Here is a 25,200-nt window from a genome sequence, read left to right on the forward strand (position 1 = left end):
CTTAATGCGTCGGTGACATATCCCGTCCCTAACTCCAGCCTGCTGGCTATTTCCAGGTTTCAGTGATTTCAGCACATATCAGCCAGGCTACTAATCCCTTACTAAATGCCAACGATTATCAACACTTAGCATACAATTGGAACATCGGTTATGGAAAACAAGGATGTGCGGGGTTTCAATGAGGCTCCTTCGGTTCATTATTCCCAGTTTGAAGTTATATATATGCATATGGCCCATGACGCCAACAAACCTATTTGTCTCATGCGGGGAAGTTGAATCTATCGAACATTTTCTCACATCCTGCCCGAAGTTCGCACTTCAGAGAAAGACTTTCCAGTTAGCCCCCCCCCCCCCCCCTTTCTTCTACCAGTGGTATTATCGTTCGGTGCGAGCGAACACAGGATTTGCAATTTGTTCAGTATGCGGGATTCTCTATGGTTATTTAATTGCATCTGGTAGGTTGAATTACTAACTCTTAAGTTTTTTCAACGTCTTCTTTTTCAAAGACATATTCTATTTAATATTAAACTTTAAATGCTCTTCTATCGCTTTATATCAGTACATTTGTCAAAATTCCAGATTGGAGTTGTTAGTTTGTCGTAATCGCCTGTGGCAGTTTTCATTTATATACTACTGCACCTTTTCCGATCCCCCCAAATGGGTTTGTGTCACGTTTAAAAAATCAAGAAAAAGAAGAAGTCGCACATTTTCGCAGAAATTTCTGCCAGCAGGGGTCGCCATCTTTCCAGTCTACCGGCTACTCGAGGCTTTAGCGGTGAACGATGGGCGTCGTGGTCCAAGTGAAGGCGCCTTCAAAAGGCGAGCTGCTGTTGTGCCTGGTATGCGCCTCGTACATCATATACTACGTGCTGCTGGTGGTGCGCAAGCCACGGCTGGTGTGCCGCAGTGGCCACCTGCGCCGTTTCATGACCGGGCCGATGAGAGGCTTTGTAAAAAGCTACTATCGCCCACCAATTTGGTGCATCGGCGCTAACCTGCAGCGGATCGTGGGCGGCTTCTACCACGTGAGTGCCCCACACGTTTCTGGGTAGCGGAAACAAGCATCGTGCTTAGGTTATCGTGAAGCGAGATGGTGCCTTTGGAGACTTGCCAAACGCTCAGGGTTTCCTCGAGCTGCAGGTGGTAGGTGTGTTTCGTGGGTTGCAAATAACGCGGATGGAAAGCTTTCCTGGACCAGTTCAGGGCGTCAAAGGGGAAACAATGTAACTTGGTTGTAGCCAGTGCACATGACCGACGGAAAGAGTTTGCTGTTTTTTCATATTCGGACACAGGAAAGTCCATATACACTTTCCAATGCGTAACTACCTCTGACTTCAGCTGAAAAGCTGCACTCATGCGTGGCGAGTCACCTATCTCTCAGCACCAGTTAACTCACATATGTTAAACGACAGCCGCATCGGTTGGATGGCCGGACATGGGCAGGGTATGCATTGTGTAGGTGACATAATAGATGGTTCCTCAAAGTAGCTGAATAGTTTGGGAACGGCAGGAGGTCAGGTGAACAGTTGAGATTAGAAAGTTTGAGCAGGAAAGGATGACGAGTAGCGTACGAAGATAGACATTGTGCTAATAATGATCTTGTGGGGTGCCTCCGCGTACAGTGGTGGCTCCCACGGCTGAACTACCGTCGCGAGCTGCTTGTTCTCTCGGACCGAGGTCTTGTCGCGCTCGACTGGCTAAACGAAGACCGACGCGGCCCCGTGGTGCTGCTCGTCTCCGGGGGTTACACGGACAGCCAAAGCCGGCCATGGCGCTCGCTGCTGCCGGGGCTCGCCAAGCTTGGTTTCCCCTGCGTGGTGATCAACGGAAGGGGCTGCGGGGGCGTGCCCCTCACCACGCACCGCATCACCTACGCGGCAAGCGTGAGCGATTTGGCTGAGGTACTACGACTCTTTCCAACTGTGGCTTTTTGACTTGTACCCTAGCTGCTACATCTGTTTGAAATACAATTCGTTTCTGTGGGGGACAGAGCTGCACCGCGCATTAAGGCCATTCGCGTCGGTACGATTCTTGGGCGGCCGGTGCCCACGCGCTAGCCAATTCTGGGGAGCTATAAGGGCAATGACCCTGGAACAACCTCCTCGGGCATATATATCTGTATATACACACATTTTGTGCACTTTAATGTCATAATCAACGATTAATGATGTCAGCAGATAATTAAACCTACGCACCCCTTCACATTCGCAAAGAGGCAAGGTTGGCAAAGAATGGCGTTTTCTAAGGTACGCAGTAGCTTTCATTCCCGAAATGCATCTTCGGCGCCCACCGCGGTTGCTCAGCGCTTTGGGCGCCTGATTACAGAGCCGGTGGACCCAGGTTCGATCCCGGCCGTGGCGGTAGCGGTGCGATGAACGCAATCGAACCACCCGTGTGCTGTGCAATGTTATTACAGGTAAAAGAACCTCGTTGAAATTGTCCGAACTCCACTATAGGGCACCCCTCGGGGGGTGAGTTGCTTTTTATTTTTGGTATTCTCGAAAGCGCAGTGCCTGATATAAGCGCGACAGGAAAATGTGTTTATTATCTCCGGCATTGAAAGGCCGAAATCCTGATTTTGACGAGAGGTGGGAGCTAGACTGTTGGCGTATGCAAATCTTATATGATTCTTGCATTTGTAAGGGCATTCATAAAATATTAGTTTATGGATTTAAAACCAAACTCCTGTGCTAATAGCCTTTGGTATAAACATATTCAGATGCTTCGCAGGAAGTTGAAATTAATAAACTATGTCAACTGCTGGGCGTCACGAGAACTAAACTAGTGGCATCGAAGCGGTTGGCATCACTAAGTAACAGTTGCCAGAATTCTTTTTCCTACCCCTTTGCGTTTCGAAATTGTTTCTCACTTGTCGACTTACACTCTGCTTTATCACGTGGCTGTCATTGAGTTTCTTACTCTTACCTAGAGGGAAAGCTGTGCTGCAATCTATGGGAGTTTATTTGGAGGTTCCAGACGACCAGTTCAGCCACCATGGGCGCTCAAAGCATCATGGGCCAGAGAGCTACCCAGTGCACACCTACAATTTTTAGGCAAAACTAATGTAAAGATAAACATTTTTCTACCGTATAAATAACGTGCTAACATTCAATATTGTGACTATAAATTGCAAAGAGAGAGAGAGAAACAGCATGTCAGTGTGAGATTTATCGAATATAAGCGATGGCGCTTTCTTCTATTGGCTTAGTTTTTAGCGGAACAAATACCAATATTTTGCACCTAATAGACACAATTTGAAAAGAAAAAACGTTTTGGAAATATTTATGGTTGTGCAATCACTTAAGAAAGTTTTTATTGCCATTTCGGGAACAGAAGCCTTTTATTGGCGACGTCTGCTTTTGCGCCTTCACTACTATGGCTTTTGCGGTCTACGTACGCACCTAGAGATGATGATGATGATGACAAAGAAACATCATAGTAACGCCACTCCATGCACTCGAGAAAAGCCGACTGTCCCGCACCAAGTAGCACACCGGCCCATGATTCTTAGCGCGTCCATGGTGGCTGAAGTGCAGCACCCTCAGTTTTCCCTATAGTTAGTGTAAGGAACTCTATGGTGGCTGTTGACTATGAAAGACACATGTGGGCCGAATGAGGGCGCTTTACCAGAAGTAACCCTTTCACATTTGTCAGCTATGGACAAAAATCACCGTGCGACTGTAATATAAGTTGGAGGAATGATGAGAGCCACGAGAAGATGCTTTGCAACAGCACAGCATGGAAAGAAGGGAAGCGGCGAAATAAGAAGATCCCTAACGTGCAAGTGTCAGTAGGTCTGCTGATAGATATTCCTTGTCGCTATGGATAAATGGTAGCTGCGGAAGTTATTCGAAGAATTCGAATTAATTGTTTCAGTATGCTTCTTGCCTTCCATGGCACAGTTGCCTCTTTACGCTGAATGGTTCCGAATGGAGGCATCTTAAAATCGCGAAAACAGAACACCGAATATCACTCCGTAGCAAGCTTCGTGTGACAGGCCGATGACGTCGCAAAAATGACTAAAAAAGAAACATTCGCACGAGCTGAATATTGGAAGTAGAGACTGAAAAAGGGGACTCTTTTCATAAAATCTGCAGACTAGCTAATACAAGCTTAAAATTATGACCGGAGCGGGGAGCGGTATTAGCTAGCGGGGAATGTTCGTAACGCCTAAAATTCAGTGTGGCGCGCAGAAATCTTCTAAATCGAAGCCATATAAAGATAAACCTTAAGATGTGTTTTCGCAGGAATGAAATGTCGCATAGATTGCAAACATGGCGGATGTAAGTACGGTAGAGAGAAACATCACCAACATATGGAGGGCGCGGGGTTGGATCCCGAGTGTCGTCAACGCAGACCTGCCGGTGACACAGTGGGAAGCTTTCACCTCGCCTGATATTAGGCTTAACTGGGGCTTTAGTCTTTGGTAAATATGTCCTTGAGCCTACATTGTGGAAAGAATGCAATTCCAGATGTCTTTACTGCGCAAGGCGGATTTCGGTCCCTCGCGGGTAGATTATTCTTACCCTTCAAAGTGCCACAAGCACTGAGCATGAGATCGTGAGCACGCTTATACGATGCCTTCGCACCGACAAAGCCACCTCACGAGGTTATGCTACGCGTTTCACCTTCCATTTATACTAACGCGGTAGCGTCAAAGGAGCCGTTCAGCGAAAATCCTTCTTTGACGGACGGGTGCCCACGTTGGCGTTGTGATCGAAAAATCATGACCATGACGCTGGCAAGCGGTAGCTGGCAGCTGACATGGCCGAGCACTGACTGGCCGTAGGGTTGCTTGACGCTATATTTGACAGGAGTTGCCAACTCGGGCATCTCCGTTCACATAGCAGGGGGGGGGGGGGGGTGATATCAGAATCGGCCTGTCAGGACCCTTGCATTGAAGTTACCCCTAGACTACGCAGTTACTTTCATACGACTTGGTTAGAGCAGGGCTTTATATGTGAGTTGATAGCCTACGCTATGACATCATACCCTTAAAGGCTGAGCTTAATTGCCCCTTATAATTTTTTTTGCGAGATGGAGGTAGAACTGCCGCGCCAAAAGAAGAAAACGTGTCTAGTAAAATAGACCATTTATTGGAATTTAGAGTGATGGTGCCGCGCGTGTGGATTCAGCCCCTGACGTGCCCTTGAAAAGCTTAATATCTTAGCCCATCTCAAGTCCTTAGGCCCAGCACATAAAGGAAGCGCGATATTTCGTGACGTTCGCTAGAAGCACACGGTTTCGCAAAATGTCGTACCTTATCGATCAAAATGATGCCGCACTGCATTCCTGCATCACCGTATCAGAGGGGCGAATATCTGCCAGTTTGGAGTATTGAAGAGAACGAGCATAACAAACCGAGCAGAAGTGCCGAAGCTATTGTTCCTCCTTCGCACAATAGGTCCATTTTGTATTAGGTAGTGCATGAGCATTCGGCTCTTCGGCAGCTGTGAGTGGCCATGGCATGGCCTACGGCTTGTTGGGCATTTAGTTGAATGTTTTTTTATACACAGCTACTGAAATATTCTCGAATAACTTACGAAGCCACCCTGGCTGAATAGTTTCGGTGTTCGGCTCGTGAGTCAAAGGCTGTCCCGTCAGTGGCGGTCGTTCGATGAAGGCGAAATTGAAAAAAAAGAACCACTCGTATGCAGTACGATGCCAGTGCGTGTCGATGTGCACAGGTGGGGTAAATTATCCAGAGCATTGTACTCAGCCGTCCATAGCCGATGCTGAGCTCGGGCATGTTGAACCTCACGTAACCATTCTCTTACAGAGCGAACGTGCATGCATATGTTCTAAATGACCTTCCAAACTGGCTCCCTAATTCATGCATAGTCTATGCTGATGATACGACAGTATTCTGGAGCGATATCGATATTCCTTGCCATGCATCTTAAATTGGGCGAAGGTCTTCATCGTATTCCAATGTGCTGCGAGAGAAACTTCAGATTGATCCTCAGAAAACTCGTTTCACGGTGTTTAATTGAAGCATAAAAATATTCATAACTGAGCAAACTTATTTTAACACATTTTTATTTATGCGTGAGATAATGCCGCACGTCTCCACTGTAAATTAATGTTGGTCGTCCATATTAGGTCTTTAAAATTGCCGTATAAACTAGAACACGCCATTATTTCTTGCTGCATGTCCTTCGCTCACTTTATTATTCCTTCATACATAGCCATCTTACTCACTACTTAGCATCTAGGGTCAAATACATACTACATTCACTTTCCGTACCGCATAATCACAATAATTGCTGCATTGAGACCGACTACATTGCATAGATACGGTAGCCTAAATTGTCTTCCTCTCGACCTTCAACTGAATCTTAATTTAGCCCTTCTTATATTTCGCATTAGTAAATATCCTACACCTATCATCCTACACACATCAAGTACAAAGATAACAAGATTTTCAAAACAAAACACCCTACTTCTGAAAATCCTTACCAATTATAGTAAACTATTACTGTTCTTTTCCGGCATATTCATCTAGAATTCTTTATCCCTAACCTAATAACACTATATACATGTTCATAACAGTTATTTTTGAATAATTGAACAGCTACTTGCCAACTACATAATCATAATGATTATTTTCTGTTTTTTTCAGCGTGCTTCTTACTATTATCTAATTTATCATGCCCCTTTGCAATAAATTTGTTTCATGTTAGTTTGCATTCTATCATTTGTTGAAATATTGGTAACACCCTTTTACTCTTCTGTTATTACTTCCTAATGATATCAGTGACTGTTATTAGTGCTTTTGTATAATTTTCTACGTAAATGGTAACACTGAATTTTGTTCAAACACTCTCTGCATTTTTATTTGGCACGATTAAGGTATTTCTGTGCACTTACTTTGTTTTGATGTTTTATTCTTCACATTATAACTGGTGCACTAACTCACTGACTCCCTCACTCACTCATAGGAGGTCCCCATGACGGTTCTTAGTTTGGGACCTTCTGCAGAATTTTATTCAAATGCTTCATACGTACCGCCTCGAGGCAAAAAAATATCCAAATCAAATAAACCAACATTCGAGCGAGTTAAGAGTGAACCAGTCTTTTATCGACAAGGCTGGCGCCGCAGGTCGTGAGCGAGGTGCGCAAGCGCTACCCTCGTGAATGTCTCCTGGGCGTGGGCGTGTCCCTGGGAGGCCTGGTGCTGTCGCTCTACCTTTGCCAGTGGGGTTCGCATGCACAACTGGACGCAGCGCTGGCCGTTTCGCCGATCTTCCAGCCCGCGGTGGCTGCACGCACCCTAGCCAGCCCTTGGGGCGGCAACCTGCTTCTCAACGCCTGCATCACACGTGGACTTGTCGGGCGACTGCGCGAAAACGAGGAGGTGGTGCGCCTGGCCGTGAGTGAAACACAGATAAACGGAAGGAATAAATGAAAACTATTTCCACCGAAAAGGAGCCCTTCATCTCCCGCCCCCGGCACGCAGGCCGGGGAGCGGGTCAGGAGGGCCCCGCAGGCTGAGGTCAGGTGAGGTTACAAGCACTCTTCACGGCCTCAGCCGCCTGGTGGGTCGCGTGCCGCTGAACGGTGGGATCTCCGCTCCGCAGCCAAACCTCCGAGGCTTCTCTGCTATCAATGTTAATGCCGGCGCCTGGGGAATCGGCGCATTATTGCCTTATTATATGATCTAGCGTGCCTTTTTCGCCGCAATTTTTACATTTAGAATCTTCTTCCTCCCCGGTCTGTGTTAAGAAAACCCAGACAGGGCAAATGTAGTTATCGGCTTGTAATCGCCTCCAGATGCGTGCTTCATTGTTAGTGAGAGACCGATCTGGAGGAGGGTATACTTTTCGATCTGGTTTGTAAGATTCTGTGATCTCATTGTATGTGATAGCGCAATCTTTAATTCTTTTGCATTCGGGCTGTTCTACCGCCGTCCGGTGGTAGAGATCTCGGGCCAGCAGGTGCGCAGCTTCGTTGCCAAGGACAGACTCGTGTGCTGGTATCCATATGATGGATATGGTTCTAGTAATGGGATTTGTGAGAAGAATCTTTTTGGCCTCCTCTGAGATCCGTCCTCTTGCAAAATTCCAGACAGCCGTTTTGCTGTCGCTGATTATAGTTTTGGCCTGTGTACCAGTGCCTGCGAGCGCTATTGCGACCTCTTCAGCTGTACTAATGTCACGGGTGCGTGTTGAGGCCGCAATTTTAGGTGCACCTTCTCCATTTACTACTACCAAGTCAGCTGCTCCGTGTCGTCCGCATGATGTGTCTACATAAGCAACTTCATCGGCTGCTTTGCGTTTCATTCTTTTAGCGATGACTTTGGCTCTGTGTTCTCTGCGTTTTTTGTTGTAGTCTGGGTGCATGTTTCGAGGTAAGGGTGGTACCAGTATGTGTTCTCTTATGTTGGGTGAGATAGATCTTTTCGTCTGTGGGCCTCTGTCTGATTGGAGTCCGACCCACTCTAGGATGGCTCTGCCTGTCTCCATCGGACTTAGACTTTCCAGTTGAGAGATTCTGACAGCTTCAGTAAGCTCTTGCAATGTATTATGAATCCCCATTTTCTCCAGCTTCTCTGCTGATGTGGAGACAGGAAGGCCTAGTGCGCGTTTGACGCATTTTCGAATTGTGACGTCGATTTTTTCACGTTCTGTCTTTTTGAGATTGAGAAAAGGTGTGGCATAACATATGCGACTGATGATGTAGGCCTGTGTCATTTTGAGTAGACTGCGTCCCTTGAGACCGTGTCCTCTAAGTGCTACTCTTCTGAATATGCCCATAACTTGGGCTGCGTAGTTCTCCAATTTTTTGATGGTGGTTGTGTTCTGCCCTCTTGCTTGGAGGATCATTCCTAAGATTCTAATTTCCTCTACTTGTGGAACCGGGTAGTTTTCAAAATTTATATTTATGTCCGCTTTATTTTTCTTATATTTGGGGGATGTAGATGAGTTCTGACGTTTGCGGTGAGCAGGATAGACCGCGTTCCGCAGTGTACTCAACCTCCTTATTTGCGGCAGCCTGGAGTTTGTTCTGTATCTCTGTGTCGGTACCTTTATTTATCCAGAGATTTAGGTCATCTGCGTACATGCTAAATTTTACGTCCGGTATTTGCTTTAGTTGTGCTGGTAGCCCCCTCATAGCTATGTTAAATAGAAAGGGAGAAAAGACAGAGCCTTGTGGCGTTCCCTTGCTACCTAAGGTGACTGTGGGTGATTTGGCGCTTTGAAAGCTCATGGTGACTTCTCTGTTAGTGAGAAATTCTTTGATATAGTTATAGGTTCTGATTCCAACCCCAACTTCTTGGAGACCTTCGAGCACTGCCTTATGCTTGACATTGTCGAAGGCTTTGGTTAGGTCAAGTCCGAGAATATCTTTGTATCTGATAATTCATGTGTTATGATATCGTATCTAAGTCTGAGCATCACATCCTGTGTGCTTAGCCCTGGCCTGAAGCCCACCATTTTGCGTGGCCAGAGGTTCTCTTGCTTCATGTATTTCGTAAGTCTCGCCTGAATAACGCGTTCCATTAGCTTTCCCACGCACAAGGTCAGTGATATGGGTCATAGGTTTTGTTAGTTTTGGCGGCTTCCCCGGTTTGGGTATGAGGACTATACTGGCATTTTTCCATGCCTGCGGTAGTTGTCCAGTCTCCCATACCTTATTCATGTATTCTGTCAGGGCTGTGATTGACTCGTCGTCTAGATTTCTTAAAATAGAGTTCGTGATACCGTCAGGTCCTGGGGCTGATCTTGTCTTTAATCCAATAATCTCAGCTCGGACTTCAGCCCTAGTGATGGGGGCGTCTAAGTCTAGGTTAGGTTTCCCCTGATATGCTGGTAATGTTTCGGTTTCCGTTTGTCCGACGTAGATTTCGATCAATTTACTCATCAATTGTTCGTCCGAGCCATCGAAGGCATGCTTAACTTTAGTTTGATTTACGTTGGCTTGTGCTTTAGATTTTTCCGGATAGAGCATGTGTCGTAGAATGTTCCATGTTTTGGAGAGGCTCATGCCTTGTTCCATTTCATCACATCTGCTACACCAGTTTTGTTCATTTAGTTTGATGGCATATGTCTCCATCTCTTTATTATGTCGAGCTAGTGCTCTCCTAATATTACGGTTCCATCTTTGTGTTTTTAGGCTTTTCTCTAGGTCCTGTTTCTTCTTCCACATGTTTAGAAATTTGCTATCAATACTCGGCGGTGCATCTTCGTCTTCTAGAGTGACTGTTGCTTCCTCCACGTGTTTCTTTAGCGTTTCTGACCACTTGTCGATATCGTCGATTTTCTCAATTCCCTCGGTCTCTCGTATTTGCCTAAATCTTTCCCATTCCGTGATTTTGGGTTGTTCGGGTTTTCTAATTTTGATTCCTTTTCCTAATGTGAGTGCAATAATGAATTGGTCACTACCTAGGTTTTGCTCGGTGTTTTTCCAGTTCGCTGTACTTACTTTCTTGCTTAAGGTCAGGTCGGGGGTGGTGTCCCTGCTGACGCTATTACCCGTGCGTGCGGGTGTTTGGATCAGTGTGTAGGGTGAGTCCTAGTGTTTGCATGTCTTCCCATAATTGTCTGCCCTTAGGACCCTGCCGATCGTACCCCCCTTCCTGATGGGCTGCATTAAAGTCACCCGCTATGATTAACGGGTTATTTCCTGCGATCTTTAGGGCTTTTCGGAATAGGACTTGAAACCTAACTTTCCTTATCTTCGGTGTGCTGTATATATTCAAGAGAAAGATACTCTTTCGGTCTTTTCTTCCAGCGATGATTTCAGTTAAAACTGCTTCTATATCCCGAGATGTGATCTCGTGATTAGTAGCGGCTATGTTTCTCTGGATAAAAGTCTTGACTTTGGATTTTTCGCCCCTATCGCTGCTGTGACTTTGATATCCAAACAATTTGGTTGGGTTTTTACTAGTCTCCTGTATCATGATAGCTATGGGTTTGTCGGCAGTTTGTTCTATGTATTGTTGAAATAGCGCTCGCTTTTTCTGGTACCCTCGGCAGTTCCACTGCCAGATCGTGGAGTTGTCTTTCTGATTATGGCTTTTGTCCGTTATTGTTACCCATTGTTTCTTCTAGTTTTGCGATTCTGTTACTGAATTCAGAGAAGGCAGTGATGCTTCCTGCATTTGTATAGTGAGATTTTGAATCTGCACTTGCATCTGTCCCTGAGCCCCTAAAAGTTCCTGGATTAGCTCAAATTTTCTATTAAGGGTTATAAACGGATCGGTCTCTCCCTCTTTACGCTTCTGGGGTGGCGGCCGGGTGAATTCCAAGTTCATACAGTTTGATTCTTCTGAAGTGGAATTAGTAGTAATTGAATTTATGGTTTTTGGTACCTCATTTGATTGATTTTCCGGCGGGCTCTTAGCCGTGGGCTTTTGGGTGAATTTAAATTTAATTTCCTGACTATCGCGACTTATTTGTTTGATGATCTCTCTAAGTTCTGCGTTTTCCCCTCTGAGTTTTTTCATCTCTCTATTTTCAGCCTGGGAGGTTTTGCTAACGAAGCTTACCGTCTTGTTGTCTGCTAATTTGGTTGGCCCCATAGATTCTTGGGATCTCTGGGAGGCAGGCCAGGTCCTCGTCCCTGGCTTTGTCCCGGGATTTCGAGGTCGCTCTGGTTGTCGAGCTCGATCGGGTCCCCGACCGTGGGTCCGTGTTTGCCCGGTTCCTTCCTCGGGGTTCTCGTCTCTGGCGCTCTTGTTCCGAGTAGAGGTTGGGTCCCTTGCTTCCTGAAGTTGATTGCAGTTGTTTTTCTAGCTTTTTGTCCCACATTTTCTTCTTTGAAAGGTAGGGCATCCTGTATATTTCGCGGCATTTGTTGTCTCCTAGAACATGGTCTTTACCGCAGAGTTGACACATAGGTTCACATGTGTGTCCAGCGCCTGGATGTTTCAAGCCACAGCCGCGACATTTCACGTTGGTCGGGTCTGGGCATACATCGGCTCTGTGTCCCAGCCTGCCACATGTTGTGCAGACTTCGTACTCCTTCTTATACAAGAAGCACCTCATGTTGATTCCCTGGAAATTGAGCCATTTCGGCACAAACCAGTCTTCGAAAAGTATCAGAATGGTTTTGGATCCCGCTCCCAGTCTTCTAATACCGGAGATTTGCGGATTAGTCCCACTCCATTCTATCATTTTGTTAAGTTCCTCCGCTGAATATTCGAGTGGTACGTCGTGAACGACGCCTTTGCCTCCGTTTTCCGGCATGGCGCTGCGCTGTATGACTTGGCTTCAATTATGTTGGGTCCAATCTTCAGAGCTTGAATTGCTGCGTACTTGTAAGTTCTCTCGGTATCCGTCGTAGCGACCAGTATTGATTACTGAGTAGAGTTTGGGGAGATGATGTCACCCTTCGTGGTCGTCAGGTCCTAGCCGGCGGCTTGGATGATACCTCGAGACAAGTTCAATCTTCTTACGATGTTGATAATACTGTAATTCCGCCTCTGTGGTGAATGATGATCTTGTTAGCAGTGCTGGGAATTCGCTCCGGCTGTCGCTCAATCGATGTTTCGGCGAGCTTCCTCCCTTGTAGGGGCTTGGGCTTGGGCTTGGGTAGGCTCAGCGTTCCAACGTGGTCGGCTTGGGCGTTGTTGACGGCCACGTTTCGGCTTCTCTTTCTGATAAACCATTGTCCGTTCAAAATATCGCTGGCGGAAGCGTCTGTTCCCTCCACGGTTTCCATCATCTTGCTCTTCTCAATTCGCGACGCTCTGGGGTGGCTCCCAGCCTCTTCGGGTAACACCCAGCGCCCAGCCAGGCTTCGGAGTCGAGCTAGGCCTAGGCCTCGGTCAGAAATTTTTAGACTCATAAAATCCAGAAAATTGGGCCTACCGTCGAAAGTCCGGTGTCCAAGGTGCTTCAAGATTCAGGTATCCGTTGGTAACACAGGATAGGAGGTGAGAAGTCAAATACCGCATTCGCAGATTGAACGTTTGCGGAGCGAAACAAAGTGGCGTCCGTCTCAGAAAGTGAACGCAGCGATACGCCCTGCGAGGCAGTAGCTACCAACCGCGACGCTACAGCCGGAGTCCAAATAAACGGAAATCGGAGGATATTGTAACAATTGTGACGTATAGATTGTGGCTATAGATTGTCATATTGGCGGTTCAGTTATATTCTAATTTGATAAACAAGATATCAGAGTGATCAAACACACCATTATTAGAAAATCAAAGCTGGCCATCACATTGACGGCTCAGTTTATTTAAGATTGACAAGTAAGACGCAGAAGCGATCAAACCCCTGGTTTGAAGTCGATGAGCAGACCGTTGCATTCACGGTTGACGCTAGGAAATATAGCTGCCAAGAAAATTCCTGCCTTTATTGCCGTTCTTTACAGTGTATTTCGAACGCTGCCACTGTTCAAAGTGTGGTCGCGCTAGTTGAATGAAGCTTAGTGGCAGGCCATGCGAAGAAGCACCTCGATGTCCCTCTGTGTTTGCATCGCTTTGTTGCGATATGCGGTCGTGTCGGACTAAACGGCCCTTTGAAGACTGGAGCATGCTCGAACAAGGATTGGATGACATTGTACATCCTTTGTACAAAGCAGGGAGCCCAAACCTATTTTCTCCCAATTGGTGTGGTGGGGTCCTTGTAGCAACCGCACAAGTCCTAACTCTCGGGTGTAAGAGGACTACACAGGCCTAATATTGGCGTCAGATTCTAGTATCCTAGTCATTCCCCGTGAACTCAAGCCCATCTTTCTATGATGCTAATGTAACTGGGAGGCAACTACAGATCACTGTACGACACTGCATTAGAAATATTGACGGGAGTGGTCCTATCTTCCAAAGCGCAAGGGAAGGTTTCCTTTAAGCTTTGTCGTTGTCTCGCTTTGAGCGCAAAGGACGGTCATTGAAAACGGATAAAGTAGCACAATAAAGTGGCGACCAGTAGCACAATCAATAAAAAATATTTAGGACCCCCCTCTCTCTCTCTCTCACACACACACACACACTTTTCATCTTGAGGGTATATCTGAGGATATATGATTTGTTGTAGTGGAATTTTACGATATGCCAACAGTTTGTGTTCAGACACACCGTTTTGGAAGATGCTATTGTCCAACATTTCTGTGTGCGTCAAGAGATTTGGAACACTGCGAATGCATAACGAAGCGATTTAAATGGGACCGCCCGTTACTCAGCATATAGTTAAGTGAATCGGGGACACAACGCGCCTTCTCTACGGCGCATGCTCCGCGCCGTGATAACGAGAGGGAAACGCAGTATAGTAATACGTAGTATTGCAAGATGAGAAGTCCTCTTCTTCAGTGCAGGTAGCTGGAGGGTTTAAAGTCCTAGCGTGTGCTTAACATCCGAGAACAGCTGGTTTTGCAATTTTGCGGCTGGTTTGGCAAATGTTTTTAAAACGGGCCTCCTTTCTTGTGAATGATCTGAAAAAAATGAACAAAAATATGAGAGATTTCGGCTCTCAAAATTGTTATTCTATTTACGGCTTACCTGTGAGGAAGTTTTTAATGAGTTGAGGTGGGCCCATGCGTGGCTGTTTCCAGCAAGACAAAAACTGTTCCTCAGTTTGTCCGGGAATTGCATGGTCACAGACAATAGGGTCCAGCTGTGTCGCATGAAAAGGTCTTCGAGAACACACATCCGGTTTGACAAGCCCCCGCTGGGTTATACACAGGGCATTGTCCTCGGGAACTCCTACACACTGCGGAGTTACCATCGTTTCAGTTATCAGTTAGGTCCTCTGTAGTCTATGCAGCCTGTAGACATTTTCCTTCTGAGATCGGAAGTACGTCTGAAGGCACCGCTCTCGATACAGTCAATCTTGAGAAGCCTGCGCACAGAAAGCGGGTCACGTCGCGTTTCGCCAAAAACATACGTTAGAAAAAAAAAGCTTGCTGTTCAGCCAATGCATCGTGGTAGTTAACACAGTATTACTGCCATCATCACACTGTTTGATGGTTGCCAAATGATTTATACCTGCTGCATCTAGCCGATAAACAAGGTTTGAATCTGACCACATATACCTTTGGAAAATGGCGGCGTACAGTTAATTGGCGGCTGCTGTAGAGTAGTTCCTGTAGACAATGGCAAAATCGTCACATGTGAAGCATTTCTGATGATGTATCGCGTCGCGTATGTACTGAAACCTCATATAGGAGTCTGTCTATGGAGTCCACACTACTCCAATGTAACCTCATATAGGTGCCTCTTCTGCGTTGCTATCTTAAGGCCAGCTATAGGACCACGGTCGATACCAGCTTCGTGTGCATTCCATCCGTCGAGCGCACACGCATCTCCTCTGTTGCTTTGACACGAGAAGAACTCAATATAGAAAAATAATTCTGACAAATTCCAGGGCAGTTGCCTGCTTGACTTATTCTAGATGGCTAGGACTGCATACAGCAAGCGTCTAAGGATACTCGCGTTTGTGTTTACTATCCGAGTTATTTGCTCTGTGTTCTTTCATAACTGACGGTTGAGAATGCTGCCAGCAGAGCCGCTTCTTCTAGTTGATCTAACTGAGTCGTTGGAAACAGCTGTTCCTGTAATGAAATCTGCGAATAAAATGCCGAGTTCGCTTGGTGTCATTGGTATTAGGGTTGTTTTCGTTCACACGTCTTGCAGTCCCTAGTTCACACATAGCCCTCGTTGTGGAACGTAAAACCTGTCATAAAATCTGCAAATGTAAGTGCAATGCAGCGCGTTTGCTCACACGCGCGTGAGGCGATATGCCGGATATGCTTGGAGATTTCGCCTTGCATACAACGCGTGCAGGTTCCATCATGACGCAGGAGAGAAAGCGACCCTTCGTTACTAACAGCTTATTTCAAATGTTTTGACCGTGCAACAGCAAGCTGAAGCGACACTCGAAAATTGAAATTTCAAGCCGAAAGTCAAAGGGCATCTGCTAGCAAACATGGTTCAAAATTATCCTAAACCCACTCCTCATGACCCAAGCTGTGTCCCAAATATGTTTTCAGTCTAGACAAAAAAAATTCGCAAAACGTTTATAAACTTATTATATCTACCACACTTTTTAAATCTGCATTTAGGAATTTGCTCACTATTGACTTATAGAGAAAAATTTATGCGGGCCACGGTGATGAGTTTGATGACGGCGGTGAAGATGGCTGCAGACTTATGGGAACTTCTTTTCGATTTCACCTTTACCTATTTGCCAAAAACTTCAACGCACAGCAAATATTTTCTTTTTGACCATTGTAGTTGCGACAAGAGTAATGGAACTTCAAATATACTTTTCGGCATCGCTAGATCCTACAGCATGGCTTTCGGGGAGGCAGTTTGCGGTAGTCACTCGGGAAAAATATGCATGCATGCACTGACAGTTTGCAAAAAGCGCACGGAAAAGAGTTTGCGGCGCGAGGCTTATTATGGCCTGACTGTCAAAAGCATCGCATAATAATTTTTTTGACGCAGCATACTTAATATTAGATAATTGAATATTAGTTAGTTAGTTCAGGCGTTCAGTCGTGTCCGACTCTTCGTGACCCTATGAACCATGTCACGCCACTCTTTCCGGTCTCTCACTATCTTCTTAACATCACATAGCTTCATCTGCAATGCCTCGAGAATGCCATCTAACCATCGCGTTCGCTGCCTACCCCTTCTCCGGCGACCCTCAACCTTTCCCAACATCAAATCTTTCTCCAGAGACTCCTCTCTTCTCATCAGATGACCAAAGTAGCTGAGCTTTAACTTTAGAATTTGACCCTCCAATGAGCAGTCAGGGTTTATGGTCGACAATATCGACTGATTTGATCTTCTGGCAGTCCAAGGAACTCTTAAGAGTCTTCGCCAGCACCACAATTCAAACGCGTCAATCCTTCGGCGGTCAGCCTTTTTCACAGTCCAACTCTCGCATCCATACATCACAACTGGAAAGACCATAGCACGGGTTATACGGATCTTGGTTGGCAGACTAATGTCTCTGCCCTTTACTAGGCGGTCAAGGCTAACCATTGCTCTCTTTCCCAGAAGCAGGCGTCTCCTAATTTCATGGCTGCAGTCTCCTTCCGAGGTAATCTTGGCGCCCAAGAACAGAAAATCTGTCACAGCTTCCACTTCTTGTCCATTGATGCTCCAGGACTTCATAGGGCAAGACGCCATGATCTTCGTCTTTTTAATGTTCAGTTTAAGCCCAAACTTCTCACTCTCTTCTTGTACGCGCATCAGAAGTCTCTTGAGTTCCACTTCACTTTCTGCCATTAAAGTGGTATCATCCGCATATCTAAGGTTGTTGATACGTTTTCCAGCAATCTTCACTCCAGCTGAAGACTCGTCCAGACCGGCCTTCCTCAAGATGCACTCTGCATATAGGTTAAATAGGCAGGGCGACAGTATGCAGCCTTGCCTCACCCCTTTCTCAATCGGAAACCAATCAGTAAGACCATGCCCAGTTCTGACTGTGGCCTCTTGCCCTTCATAAAGGTTCCTGAGGAGACAGATGAGGTGAATTGGAACTCCCATCTCTTGGAGAGCTTGCCACAATCTGCTGTGATCTACGCAGTCAAACGCTTTCGCATAATCAATAAAGCAGAAGTAAATGGGTTTCTGGAACTCTCTTGCTTTTTCCATGATCCAGCGAAGGTTGGCAATTTGGTCTCTAGTACCTCTGCCCTTGCGAAACCCAGCTTGCACGTCCGGAAGCTCCCGATCCACATACTGCTGCAGCCTACCTTGCAGGATTTTTAACATCACCTTGCTAGCATGCGAAATAAGCGCGATCGAGCGGTAGTTGGAACAATCTTTGGCACTGCCTTTCTTTGGAATGGGGATGTAAACTGACCTCCTCCAATCCTGTGGCCACTGCAGGGTTGTCCAAATCTTCTGACATAATGTATGCAGTGTGTTAACAGCGTCGTGGTTGAGGTTTTGAAGTAACTCGGCTGGAATACCATCAATTCCGCTAGCTTTGTTCTTAGCAAGGCTGGCTAAGGCCCATTCAACTTCACTCTTCAGGATGCCCGGCTCGAGATCAGTAATCACAAGCGTCCTATGTTGGGTTTGCACATCCGGGTCCTTCTTGCACAGTTCTTCTGTGTATTCCTGCCACCTCTTCTTTATCTCTGAGGCTTCAGTGAGGTCCTTGCCTCGTTTGTCCTTTATCACGCCCAGCTTAGCACAGAAGCTTCCTTTGATATCTTTGATTGTCTTATACAGAGCTCTTGTGTTCCTTAATTGGCTGTTGTCCTCAACTGCTTGACACTGTATGTTCAGGAAGGCATTCTTATCTCTCCTTGCTATTTTCTGAAAATCCGCATTGATAACCTTGTATCTTTCTCTTTCCCCCATACCTTTTGCCATCCTCCTTTCCTCAGCTATTTGCAAAGCCTCTTCAGATAATCAGTTTGCTTTTTTCCATTTCTTTTGCTTTGGAACTACCTTAGTAGCAACTTCTTGTATTATATCACGAACATCAGTCCACATCTCTTCGGGCTCTTTGTCTTCTAGATCTAATTCTTGAAATCGATTCCTCACTTCCACAGCATATTCTAATGGAATCTGATCCAGATCATACCTGAAAGGCCTTCTAGTTTTCTGCGTTTTCCTCAATCGAAGCTTAATTTTGGCAACAAGAAGCTGATGATCGGTGCCACAATCGGCCCCAGGCCTTGTTTTTACTGCTTGTATAGCGCTTCTCCATCTCTGCCGGCAAATAATATAATCGATCTGATTTCTGTACAGACCGTCAGGTGAAATCCATGTGTACAGGCGCCTCTTGTGCTGTTGAAAATGAGTATTCGCTATGGTCAGGTTGTTTTCTTGACAGAACTCTACTAGCCTCTGCCCAGCTTCATTTGGCTCACCAAGACCGAACTTGCCTGTAATTCCGGATATTTCTTCACTCCCGACCTCAGCATTCCAGTCTCCTATGAGAAAAGCGACGTCTGATGATGGGGTGCGGTCTAAAAGGCATTGTAGGTCCGCATAAAATCTCTCAACGTCAGCTTCTTCAGCAGCAGTGGTCGGTGCATAGACTTGGATAACTGTTATGTTGAAAGGGTGACCTTGGATCCGAAGTGAAATCATTCGGTCGTTTTTGGGGTTGTACCCTAGCACTGCTTTGCCCATTCTTCTGTTTACTATGAGAGCGACCCCATTCCTTCTCTTGGATTCGTGCCCACAATAAAAGACATAATGGTCGCCGGAGTTAAATTCTCCCATTCCGGTCCACTTGAGCTCGCTGATACCCAAGATATCAATGTTCAATCTGTCCATTTCTCGCTTGACGATATCCAGTTTACCTTGCGTCATAGATCTTACATTCCCTGTTGCTATGTGATATATCTCCTTGCAACATCGGACTTTCCGGTCGCTTCCCGACACATCCACAACTGAGCGTCCTTTTGGCTTTAGCCCAGCCGCTTCATTCGTCCTGGAGCTACTAGGAATCGCCCTTTGTTCATCCCCAGTAACATGTGGGACGCCTTCCAACCTGGGGGGCTCATCTTCCGGCGCCATATCGATAATGGTATTGTGACTGGCCATAGGGTTTTCTTGGCAGGAAATACTGGAGTGGGTTGCCATTACCTTCTCCAGTGAATCACATTTTGTCAGAACTCTCTGCCGTGACCTGTCTATCTTGGGTGGCCCTACACAGCAGAGCTCACGACTTCATCGAGTTTCGCAAGCCCCTCCGCCACGACAAGATGCTACAAAAAAAAAAAAAAAAACTGTCTATATTTAACAGTTTCGTTATAACAAAAGCAAAAATGTTTTATATTCGTTCGAGCGTAACTCTGCTGTCGACAGATGTCAGGCAGCACAGAGCTTCGCTCCAGAGTTACTATAAGCTTTGCCTATGTAGTAATTCCTACATATAATGACTCTACTCCGCCCTAGTAAGCTCAATCGGCTGTGGTAGACGCTCTCCTAGAATTCGTTACTCGCGCTGCTCTACACTAGCGCCCCGCTGTGGAGCGGAGCAAAACCATCTCCGCCAAAAAAAAAGTCTGATGCCGTGAAGTTATATTCCATTACACAATGTGGCATTTATTCTCCATATAATGCCACATACAAAATCATGGGATGACGCGCTTCATCTGCCAGTGTGGAACACGTGTGATCGTTTGAGACATGCTCCGAGACGGATATCTGCTCGGCGGCGCGTTTTGCAGGTGGTGGCTGGGTAGCTGCTAAGAGTATGCGCGATTCGTTTGTTGACGAGGGTGAGCACGCAGCTCTGCCACAATATCTGATGCCACGAGCCAGCATACTTAATTGACCTGACTGTGATGGAAGTACTCAGAATATTCACTGCATACATGCGAATTTGTATTTGTGATTGAGCAACGAGTATCAGTGCTTCAAATAATACTCAAAGGGTAAACCAGCCAAACAGACGCAAACACGAGAGAGAAATTCACAGGACATGTGTTTGCGTCTATGTGTTTGAATCTTTCTTTTTTTTTGGCTGATTTACTATTTAAATATGGATTACCAAAAGCCCACCATTGAGCCTTGCTTTAAATAATACAGTTCACGTTCGCTTTATACCGTTCCTGCAGTTCCTTCTGAAGGATTAATTTGCTTTTGTTTTTTGCTTCAGTAGTTGTATACAAAAAGCTTACGATATTTTTTAGCCCACGTGATTTCTGTGCAGAATGTGATCCGGGCCGACGATGTGTTCCGTTGCTGGACCCTGGCATCGTTCGACAAGCACTACGCCGCTCCTGCTTTCGGTTTTCGATCTGTGCAGGATTTTTACGAGAACTGCAGCCTCAAGGTACGTGCACAAGCAGGCTTAGAAAAACTACACCTATTAATAGGAGTAGGCGTAATTTTCACGCGAAAGCATTTAACAGCTCATGAGTAGCGTCCGCAGAAGGTGTCCGCTCCATCTGTCTATGAATTAAAACAAAAAACAAAAAACTTGGGTCCAGAATACGAATCGAATCTGGGCACCCGGCGTTAGAAACGGGAATGCCTCCATCACTCCACGACGACTCCATGTTTGAGCGCGAATAAAGACACGTCTAGTGAAATCAAGGGTTTCGTGGAAACGAGTCGTCGAGATCTGTACTGAGGCGTACGTGAGTAATTATGAATATGTAAATTACACATGTCGAACTTAAGCGAGTAGAATACATTTCTTGTGAATTTCCTCCGCTGTTTCCGTGCAGTCGTAACGCCATCACGTGGTACCTACCCAGTAACCCCCCCCATGATGCCCGCATGATGGCGCTGGGCGGCGCTCAGCATTTCACCAGCGCAGGTTCTGCAGTGCCCTATTTATTTCTTTACCATTTTATTTTCAAACCGTTATGGGTTTCGAATGCAGTTCTTGGGAAACGAGGGCTTGTCACACCCCATTGTCGTAGTCTTACTTTTCTACTGTGCGTTTTCAATGGTTAAGTGGTTGACGAGTTTTATTTGTAGATATATGACCCGTGATGGTTTTAGAAAAAGAATGATGAACAACACCAGGAATCTTGCAAATCTAACAACTCCAGCAATATGCACATTATATCCAGTACCAGCCTTGAAGAGCCACTCAAGTAAGGGTGAGGTTCGCCTCGCGTCAGTAAGACAGTGTATATGCCTACAAAGCTTTCCTGGGATTTTAGGAACACTGATGATCTCTCTTTCTTTTAATTGCGAAAGTATGCCTTGCGAGTTATCTAAGTTGAGATCCAAATAGGAATCGGATTCCTGGAAGGCCAACAACGAGCGGTCTCCTTGTTTCCTTTGTCTGGGGCTCTCTAAAAAGCAAGAAATATAAAATTGCAATAGAACTGAGAGTTGAGCTAGTTGGTGCGTCATTTTTTAAAAATACACAGCGCAGCAAACATAGGACAAGCCAGTAGACGGAAAAAGCGCGGTTTTTTTTTTCCACTACTTGGCACCCCTCTCGGAAGCGCTGCACTCGATGCCTCGCCTTGCCGCATGCCACCCAGGGGATGTCCTTGTAAAGGTTTTGCCACCACACTGAAGAGATGATGCGGTACATCCTACGACTGTGACCTTTGGATGGTTGCAGCCCGCCACACAACACCTGAGCTTCCAGCGGGCAGATCGCCCGTCTTGCACACCAGGAAGCCATCCGTGCTTTGAAAGCACGGATGTTGAAAGCAGCACTGTTTCCGTCTGCTCGCTTGTCCTATGTTTGTTGCGCTGCGCATGTTTAAAAGGAGAGAAATATAAAAGTGGAGAGAGCTCACATCTATCGGAGTCTTCGGGGGCTTAAGCGAATCAAAGGTATAGGACTCAGGACCCGAAACTCTCCGCTATGGAACATTTACAAATAAAGGCCAATTGGAATAAAGAAAAAAAGGAGAGGGGGGGGGGGGGCGGAAAAGGTGACAGCGAAAAGCTGTGCGACCCCGCGTTACAAGGGCCGGGGGTGAGGCGGCTGGAAGCATGCCTCTCAATGACAGAGCAGAGCGAGGGATCTGTTACCGGCGCCAGCCCTTAGTTGTTGTTGGGCGTTACATTCGCTGGTAGGGGTTGGGCAGAGCAGAAGCACCAGTAAACGTGAGACTGAATCTGTGGCAGCCAATATCTAGTGACGTCGGGGATAAAGACCGCGCCGAGCCTTAGCCATTCATGTGTCACTTGCTGCCCGAAAGATGAGTGGTGATGTACTACACGCACACTATGTTGCTACTCTAGTAACCAGACGTCGTGATGGTGCGCAGGGCCGGCTGCTCATGGTGCAGCGACCGTTGGTGTTCCTGGTTTCGGCGGATGACTCCTTGAACGATGAGCGAACCCTGCCTGTAGACGAGATCATCAAGTCACCCTGGCTGGCCGCCGTGGTGACTCCGCGCGGAGGGCACATGGGTTTCGTGGATGGCTGGCTGCTGCCGCGCCAGCCCTTCTACGTCGAGCGGTTTGTGGCCGCCTTCTCCCTGAACCTGCGCCATGTGTGCAAGACGAGGGGAGTCCGGGTGCTGCAGAGGCTGGCAGACTGACGGCCGCTTCAGGGCTCCGGCGGTGTAAAGAGAAATAAAGGCTTTTTTTTTCTTGTTCTTGCTTAACGACTGTCATTTGGGCTGCCGTCACATGTTCCCTAGTCGAGACTGGCCCAGTCACCTAACTTGACCATACAGTGAGAATGAGAAGAGCCACTTTAGTTAGAGGCACAATGGCTCTTCTCAGTTCTTTTTTCTGCCCACTTCATTTTTCGGAATAACATGCTAATCTATACCGCTCAGTGCTTATACTTATTGGTTCCCCTTTCGAATTCTATTGTCCTCTAGCCCTACCAGGAAAATGGTACGCGTGAACAGCGCAGATGGACACAAACGTTTTTTAATAAGGCTGGTATTTTTACAAGATATCGCTTAAACCGAAAAATATCGCAACACTGACTGGTTTCCTCGTTAACTGCGTTGTCAGTTAAACTTGTTAACCGGATTTCGCATCAGAATCACCATTTGGGTATCAAGCACGGTCGCCATTTAAACCACATTCCACGGTTGGCTTACAAGTGTTTTCCTCTTAAATTTTCACTCGCACTTTTCCTTGGATACTGGTAAGTATGGCAGCTCTGTTTTACGTACATGCCGGCAGCAATACTAACAATAAAGACTTCTTCATGTTCCCAGGCAGAATATTTTGCAATATTGTTTCTCTCTGTGCTGTGTAGCGCCATAGTATACATCCCTAAATATGTGCTCGAGCACGGAGTATTTATTTTTGTTTTGAAAGAGCTTACCGAGCTAGTGAGGAAATGATCTCATTACGGGCCTGCACCCATGTAGACTAACCCATATATTCCGTTTCTTCTCTGCTGCTGACGAATAAAACATCTGGAAATATTTTAATGCACCGCAACTGTCAAACTTTCCTCCCTACTTCATCACCATTGCAGTAATGAAGACAACCCAGAGCAACAATGTTTGCTGATATACTGAAAAAAGCTACCAAGGCCTCGTTCCCTGCTGGGATCATCTTACCTTCTTATTTTCAACTTCTGAGCGACGCATGCCGATGGCAGCACAGAACGATTTGCTGTGTCGTACATTGTGTTAAAATGCTACTGAAGTCGCCGAAAGAAAAACAAATTGCTACTACATACCTGGTAAGCCTGAAAATTAGCCCTTGGTGAAAAGCGATAATGAATATAAAATTACGTAGCCAGTACGGGACGCTCGTGCGGGACGCACAGACCAAATGACGTGTACAGGACACTGAACTGAGACCATTAACCATTATACCAAGGTATGGGGTTTAAGTGATATTTTCCTTATACAACGGCTTACGACGGCGGCTAGGATAAAGTCACAAAACGCAGGTATTGGTTCTGAAACTTGATGTTTCCTCCATTTTGGCATGATAAAGTGACCCCTGCAGCACTACAGCCACCCCTTCCCCCTCTCTCCAGCAAGACATTGTAACAATAATAATTTCGTGCGAGAGCGGTCCTACTAGATAATTATTCTCAATTAATCCTTCGCAATGTCTTCCTGAGATAAATTGGCAGTAACAGTTGCGTTCAATCCGTCCTATCCTCCCTATTCACAGGAGGGCACACTGTAAGGTGCGCACATGTCATCGTGATTACCAGAACCAAGGTTAAGCCCACCGAAGGACTAATTGCTCGAACTGTGATTTCAAACCAGCCTTTTCCTCCGCCACTCTTGGTGACCGTATCTCAGTAAATTACTACTATCCCATCTCGCCAAATCGCCACTTTTACTTCTCTCACCTATCGCATGCGGTTCTACTGTTCTACTCTTCTTTTTTTGTACCAAACTTGTTCCGTTAACCGACCATTTGTTGTCTGCTTCCAGAGTTACCTGTGGTACACAAACCAGCTTAGCAGCTCGAGGTATAAATTGTTGCTGGCTTTTGGCTAGATTAAACTTTTGGTACGTACGCTTGCAACAGCTCCATAGCAGCGACAAAATATGTGAAAAGTAGAGGCATTCACAATTCATCGTAAAGTATTCTGCCGTAGAGCTGACTCTCGCCGCTCACACAAGCCGCGCGATAATTCCCTCGTGAGCAAGAAGCACTCTGTGGAGACAGTCACGATTTCGATATACTGCATTGTCGTAAATCTGTGAGGCCTCCTTCTGTCGCACCTGTGTAAGTGCTATGTGGCACTTTTCTACTCTTTAGAATACCTCGCATCTTTGTCACCATGGGTTTGACTGCACAGTACGGAATCGATTGCACTTGTCTAGAATAGTCTTGCGGAGTTCAGCGGAGAGAGTAGAGGAGATTCTAAGTCATATGCCGATTTTACCGAACATACTCTCGCTCTCGTTTCTTAA

The 25,200-nt window shown here is 46.2% G+C and overlaps 1 protein-coding gene across 1 annotated transcript; it reads left to right on the plus strand.

Annotated features, from left to right (window-relative positions):
- Nucleotides 1–782: 782 nt before the first annotated feature.
- Nucleotides 783–22,890, plus strand: LOC146172089 (protein ABHD1-like). The gene is made up of 5 exons (XM_084585868.1): nucleotides 783–1,025; nucleotides 1,623–1,901; nucleotides 7,103–7,372; nucleotides 20,580–20,702; nucleotides 22,615–22,890. The coding sequence occupies exons 1-5, from the start codon at nucleotides 783–785 to the stop codon at nucleotides 22,888–22,890; spliced, it is 1,191 nt and encodes a 396-aa protein (XP_084441994.1).
- The last annotated feature ends 2,310 nt before the right edge of the window (nucleotides 22,891–25,200 follow it).

Source organism: Amblyomma maculatum, unplaced genomic scaffold, assembly GCF_055883805.1.
Source record: "Amblyomma maculatum isolate TAMU_Amacu unplaced genomic scaffold, ASM5588380v1 scaffold_13, whole genome shotgun sequence".
NCBI lineage: Eukaryota > Metazoa > Arthropoda > Arachnida > Ixodida > Ixodidae > Amblyomma > Amblyomma maculatum.

Bases quoted from the DNA above. Each gene is read 5' to 3' on its own strand.
- LOC146172089 (XM_084585868.1), top strand. From the start codon at position 783: ATGGGCGTCGTGGTCCAAGTGAAGGCGCCTTCAAAAGGCGAGCTGCTG. The intron at 1,026-1,622 runs GTGAGTGCCCCA...CTCCGCGTACAG, and splicing joins TCGTGGGCGGCTTCTACCAC to TGGTGGCTCCCACGGCTGAA. The intron at 7,373-20,579 runs GTGAGTGAAACA...ATTTCTGTGCAG, and splicing joins AGGAGGTGGTGCGCCTGGCC to AATGTGATCCGGGCCGACGA.